At 40.9% G+C, this 7,010-nt stretch overlaps 1 protein-coding gene across 1 annotated transcript in view; it reads right to left on the bottom strand.

Moving 5' to 3' along the window:
- Positions 1–4,371: 4,371 nt before the first annotated feature.
- Positions 4,372–7,010, bottom strand: part of LOC132406558 (nuclear receptor subfamily 5 group A member 2-like) — an 82,414-nt gene continuing 79,775 nt past the window's right edge. Inside the window, exon 7 of the mRNA XM_059992383.1 lies at positions 4,372–6,290. Coding sequence (XP_059848366.1) covers positions 6,046–6,290 — 245 coding nt within the window. The 3' untranslated portion in view covers positions 4,372–6,045. The remainder of the gene's footprint in view (positions 6,291–7,010) is intronic.

Below are 7,010 nucleotides of genomic sequence, written 5' to 3'. Positions count from 1 at the left end.
CCACTAGAAGACAATATTCCTGTGACAGGTCACTTTTGGTGATAATTCATATGTGGCTTTGGGATGACACAATGGACAAGATCTACGGTAACTGTTAACTCATTTCCAGTGTGGAACCTGTGGAATACTTTGTGCTTACCTACTCTCTCCAGTACAATGTGGATTACAAATATCTCTCCCCTCTCATTTATTCCATGGATGACTGAACTTTCCTACTTTACCATCTCAAGACTCTAAGCCTTGTTCCTCAAGCTTAATATAGTTTGGGAGCTATATTTACACACATTTATACACACAGCACTGTTAACTTCTGTTTATCTTGGTTGAGTTACTATATTACAAGTAGTTACTAATAAAAATAGTGGTTTTAACATCAAAACCAGACTCCATATGTAATTTATTGCTGCTGGTTCATTTCTAAAACATTACAGGTCTTAACAAATTGGGGGCTCATCTGTGACATGAACAAATTTAAAGCTTATTGATTATCAATCCTATTGGCTATTTCTCCTTTGATTGACTTGTGTGCAAACAAGCAGCAATAGATAGTGGGGCATTTCTGGAAGTGCCAACCCCTGAGGCATTAGAGAAGGCCAAAAAGAATGAATTGTTGGCCTCTAATGAGCTGAGCCTTATGGAGGTAAAGCAGGGTATGAGAAAGCCAGAGATTCAGAGGAAAATAGTTGAGTACTGTGTTTACACAGGTGTTTGATGAGGTGTTAACAAGTTTTTCCCATGAGTAAAGAGGAAATCCAGTTACGACTGGAACGAATGAAGTTTGATATATTTAGATTAGAGGCGGAAGAAAAAGAAAGACAGAGGCTGTTTGATGCCTGAGAAGCAGACAAACAGAGGGAAGAAGCAAAAAGCCAGACCCAGTTTGAAATGGGTAAGTTAAGGCTCGAGAGAGAAGTTGCTGTCTCTGAGGAACTGGCCGTACCATTTATTGCCAGCCAGGAAGTTAAACTGGTTCCTTCATTTGAAGAGACTGAGGTTGATAAATACTTCCAGCATTTTGAGAAGGTTGCTCAGAGCCTAAAGTGGCCAAAAGAAAGCTGGTCTCTTGTTACAAAGTGTAATTAAGGGCAAGGTTCAACAAGCTGCCATATCAGTTGGAGATGCAGTTAATTATGAGACAGTGAAATAGACTGTACTTAAAATCTATGAATTGGTTCCAGAAGCTTGTAGGCAAAGGTTTAGAAATTTGATGAAATCTGTGAATCAGACTTAAGTGGAATTTGCTTATCAGAAGTTTGTGTTTTGACCACTGATGCACATCTAAAATGTGAATGATTTTAACAGCTTGAAAGAGTTGATTTTAATTGAAGAATTTAAGAGGTGTGTCCCTAATGAAATAAAGGCATATTTAGATGAAAAGGATGCTGCACTTCACAGGAGTCTGCTAGATTTGCAGATGAGTTTGCTTTAACCCACTGGGTTAAGTTTACACCAAGTGAAAGCTGCCAAAAGAGTAGCATGGAAAGTCAGGGAAAACCAGACTTTAAATCTGGAATTAGTGACAAAGGATGAAGGGAAGTAAGTGAAGGAGAAATATTCTGGTCCTATTTGCCACTATTATAAGAGAACTGGTCATATTATGACTAATTGTTCCATCCTGAAGGAAAAGACAGTCTCAGATGCTTGTATTCAGCATTGTGAAACACCTATAACCCCACTAGAGTCTGCACATTCTGATGAAGCTATTATACAGGTGTTGTATCAGGACCCAAATGCAGGGCACAGACACTGCAGTGCTAGGAACAGGGTAGGACAAGGGACTGGGAACAAGCAGCCTGGGGTAGACTCCAAGCCTGATACTAGACAAAGACCCAGAACCCAAGTCTTACCTCAGGCTCAGACCCTCAAGACCAGGCAAAGACATGACAAGGCTTAGTTAGAGGGCCAAGGCTTAGCCTGAGCTTGGAGGCAGACTAGGAACTGTACATAAACAGAGGCAGGACTCATCTTTCACAAGACATTAACACAAGACTGGACAGAACATAGACAGAGCCAGGACTTCTTTGACAAGCCAGGACTCAACTTTCACTCCACACCAAGGTGAGGCAGGACCATCCCTTAGGTAATGGTAGAACAGCCAGAGGCAAAGACAAGACAGATTTCCCCCCACAGGAAAATAGCAGAACAGCCTGACTTACCCCAGAGGCAAGGACAGGAAGAGACAAACACCAAAGAACAACAGACAGTTCCATCTCTGCTTTGGGGCTGCTCCAAGTGGCTGTTACAGCCAGCAGCCTTGACTGGCTACAGAAACAACCAGATCTCTACCTAGCTCAGAGTGGCTGACAGCCACCCATTTGCCCCAGGAAACAGCCAAACTCATACCACAATGATAGCTCCAACTACTGACAGCAAAGCTTCAAGAAGTAATAGTTCTCCAACACAGCCTAAAGATAGCAAATGGCCATACCAACTACTTGCCAGAGAAGCTTGATAAGACAACCCCAATACCACACACAATACCAGGGCCACTTATATTCCCAGCCAACAAAATGAGCATCAGGTGTTTATGGTTTAGTCCAACCAAAACAAGGGACAACTGGAGGACCCGGAGTCCGGAGCCCACGGACTGGAACGCGGACCCCGGACCGGACCATGACAGATGCTCAGTTAAGGACTGAGAGGTCTGACCGAGTTAGGAAGGGATTCGATCATTTTATGTCAGATGGGCTTGTGTCAGTAAAGAACGGGTCAACCCCGGTACCAGCGAAAATTCTTCAAGATACTGGAGGTTCTCAGTCACTTATATTGGACAGTGTTCTAGAGTTTAGTGATGAGACTGACAATGGTGAGATAAATATTATTAAAGGCATTGGGCCGGCATTGTTTCTGTGCTGCTGCACAAGGTAACTTTAGTCAGGGTTAGTTTCGGGACCTGTTAAGATAGGACTCTGCTCTAATTTACCAGTGCAAGATGTTACTTTGCTGTTAAGGAATGACCTAACAGATGGTAAAGTTGTTCCTGCAGTGCAGCTGACAACTAAGCCAACCACTGATGATCCACAGATGGATTCTACCATTTATCCCTCCTGCGCAGTAACCTGAAGTCAGCCAATGCAGATAGACCTGTGCAGCATGATTCTGCTACCCAGGATAGCCAGTCAGGATTCAGTTTTGATGACATGTCAGGGACTTCTCTGCCTTCATTGTTTCACCAGGATCCAGGTATTAAATCTGATGAGAAAGATTTTCTCTCTGTTTAGTCTGCCTTTGTATGCACCAAGCTTTTGCTTTAGTGCACCTATAAATTCTACCATTCTTTTGTTAAGCTTATTGAATCTTGTATGAACCTTATATTTCCTTAATTCTTCTTTAGCTTTCCCCTTAACTTTCTTGCTCGGATTTTCCTTTTTATACTCCATTAGGTGGGCTATTTCCGCTCCTAAAGTTTCAATTTTGTTTCTTAATCTCTTCTGCCATATTGGTGATTTTGTTTCTCTACACAGTTTTGAATTTCTGTTAATGTGTACTTCTATTTTTATAACTGTTGCTCTGCTCTGCTTTTAATGCTGCACAGTATGCTATTGTGTGTAGTTCTTTAAATGTTTCAAGTTTTCCTAAATGTTGTGGTAAGATAATGTTGTTGAGAGTATTAACAATTTTTGCAAATTTTGTTTTTGTCATGGCCTGGACCATGAAGTCCACGTTCCGGTTCATGGTCCGGTCTGTGGACTCCAGACTCTGGGTCTTCCGGCTGTCCCTTGTTTCATTTAGGCTTTATCCTAGGCACCTGATTCTAGTCTTGGGACCGGGAATGTAAGTGGCCCTAAGTTTAAGTGCAGGTGCTGGTTCCTCTTGTTAGTATCCTGTCTTTGCCTCTGTGGGGTTTGTCTTCCATTTGGGTCTGTTCCCAGTGCCCACCTTATGACACAATGAACTGGCAATACATGGACCCAGCAAGGCAGACACTGTCATCTAACTCTTGTCATCCTGGGTTCCCTCCTGATTGAATACCTCTCTCCACCACCACCCCCCCCCATCCAAGTCATCCTTAGTCCTGGTGAGCCTGTTAGGTCAACTGGAGGCTCCCATGGGGGTGGGGGGGGGGTACTGTCATGGTCTAGTTAGAGAAGTCTGTGTTCTGGTTCATGGTCCAGTCTGTGGACTCCAGGTCTTCTGGCTGTCCCTTGTTTCATTAGGACTTAATCATAGGCACCTGATTCTTGTCTTGGGTCCGGGAATATAAGGGGCTCTGGGTTCAAGTATAGGTGCTGGTTTGTCTTATCAGTATCCCTTCCTTACCTCTGTGGGGGTTGTCTTGTATTTGGGTCTGTTCCCAATGCCCACCTTATGCTAGTTTTGGTATGTAGGGTATTTTAGTTGGGTCAATGCTCATATGTTCTGTTAGTGTAGTGTTAAATATTAGGATAATTTTGTTTATAAGCTCAGCTTCATCATCAGCTTTCTATGAAGGCTCTAGAACTGTCTTACTGCTGTTAATGTATAATTGTGAAGCAGTTGAAATAATTGTATTTTCATCAGTGAGTGGGTTACATCTTCATTATTTTCTTGTGTATTATTACTATTGTATTTGCACAGTTTGCTGTCTTTTGCACATTTATTGTTTGTCTATCCTTTTGGGTGCAATCTTTCTTTGATTCTATTGTGTATCTTAACTATTGTATATGCCTGTAAGAAAACAAATCTCAGGGTTTTATATGGTGACATATACTGTATGTATTTTGATGATAAATTTACTTTGAACTTGGCACTTTGACAATGACAGTGAACTTTGTCAGTTTGGAGATCCAGCCGTACAGATGCATTTAGGATTCCATGATTTGGTCAGCACTATGTAACACATTTTAAGATATTAAGGTGTTGCAAGCAAGGTAATAATTCATTGCTGACTTGAATTACAGTAACCTTTGCAGTGAAGGAACTCCCATAAAGTTTTAAAATAAGTTCTAAATTTAGTCCCAGGAAAGATTCAACTTATAAATGAGTATGGCAGAGAAATGGGCCCCTTTTGGACCATGATGTTGTGCCAATGACACCTCTTTTCTACCAGCACATGGTCCATTTTCTGCATCACCATCTGCCTTTCTAAAAGTGAGTGCTAAATAAGAGAACTGTAGATTTCCAATTAAGGATGTGTGTATATGTTAGAGGGAATGAACATTTGGGTCAGTGGATGGCTGTTGATCAAGAGGGCTCCCTCACAAGTACAAGACAGTGTAAACCAAAAGTGTTGTGTGACCTCAGTTACTCAGTTCTATCCAATAACTGCCTAGACTCTTAATTAATTTGGTGGTGGGATTCACAATTTTTGAATCTCATTGACAGTGGAAGCCTGATTAAGACTTCCATTTTGTTGTCATGATGCCATCACCCAGTCCTCCACAATTGACAGACATAATTATGATTCAGTGGCTTTGCCAAATTATTTTCAGATGCATGTCTGCTTTACCAGGTGGACCCTAATGGTTCATTTCATCCTCTGAAACTGCATTCTTTCACTCATTCCTGTAGAGCAATAGTGTCCTTGAATCATGTGGCTTTCAATGAACTGCACCAACACAGCCTGACATCACACACAAGGATCACAATCTTCCTTAACAGACATTAGTGAACCAGATGAATGTTTATGACAAATTTGTATTTTCATGTTCACCACTTAATTAGCTTTAATTCACATATTACTAAACTGACCCAATTTCAATTGGCCCAACAGACATGGTTAAATTTGATCCTATCACTTTAACTCATTAGATCCTGGATTACTGGGCAAGTGGCATCCATCCCTTTCGTTACCAGTTTGAGTCTTTCTGCTTTGCTTTGAGAACTCCAGTAAATGAATGGTATTCCACACAAGAACAGTGGTGACTCATTATGATGGCAAAACAATGTCTAGAATGGTTCCATTATAAATAGAATCCACAAACATACAGAGGCAGTATTTAATTTTACATCTGCCAACATGTGTTTGTTTCTATCTGTCCGGTCATCAATGTGCAAATTTGTTTCCATATGTTTTCTGTTGGGTTCCCAAGGACTTTTATCCACTGTTTAGCGCTCGTTCATCCCTCAGAAGTGCTTGGCATGGAGCATTTCAATGAGCAAGTTGTTACATGGCACATCTCCATTCAAATGCTTGAGGTAAAGGTACTCCTCAGCTTGCATGCTGATAGCTCGTATTTCCGGGAGCCGTAGGAGTAACTGCCCAAACTGGTCAACCTGTTGGGGGAAGCGCATGGTGTAGTCCATCAGAGCCCTGTTAACCTTTTCCTGGATACTTTCCACAAAGGGCTGGTTCTCTAGGTTCTTCACATCTGTGTAAAGAAAAGTTGACAACTTAGTGGCTAGAAGCTGATGCCCATTTGTTTGTTATTTACAGTGAAGATCTGTCATCCAAACATTCAGAAATCACAATGACTTGGCATCAACACGCTCACATTCAAGGAGGAGTGTTCAAAGGCTTAGATAGAGTGGATGTGGAGAGGATGTTTCCTATAGTGGAGAAATCTAGGACCAGAGGGCACAACTTCAGAATAGAAGAACCTCCTTTAGAACGGAGTTGAGGAGGAATTTTGTTGGTCAGAGTGTGGTAAATCTGGAATTCATTGCCGCAGGTAACTGTGAAAGCCAAGTCTTTGGGTGAATTTAAAGGGGAGTTTGATAGATTATTGATTGGTGTTAAAGGGTATTGGGAGGAAGCAGGAGAATAGGGCTAGGAAGAACAGTAAAACAGGCATGGTGGAATGGCATAATGCTGTTTCTCTGTCTTATGCACTACACATCTTATGTTCTCAGTATTGTTTATTTTTTATCTGTACAATTTGTCTTCTTTTGAAGTTGGTTGTTTTGTCAGTCTTTATTTATATATAGTTTTTCATTACATGTATTGAATTGCTTTTCTGTTGCATTGTCAATTACAAATTCATTACATTTCTTTATTTTACTGTAAGTGCCTGCAAATAAATTAATCTTTAAAGTAAACTTTTTATCAAACTAACATATATATACTGTGACAATAAATTTACTTTCTATTT

This window comes from Hypanus sabinus, chromosome 16 (genome assembly GCF_030144855.1).
Source record: "Hypanus sabinus isolate sHypSab1 chromosome 16, sHypSab1.hap1, whole genome shotgun sequence".
Lineage (NCBI taxonomy): Eukaryota > Metazoa > Chordata > Chondrichthyes > Myliobatiformes > Dasyatidae > Hypanus > Hypanus sabinus.
This window is presented reverse-complemented; position numbering and strand designations above follow the sequence as displayed.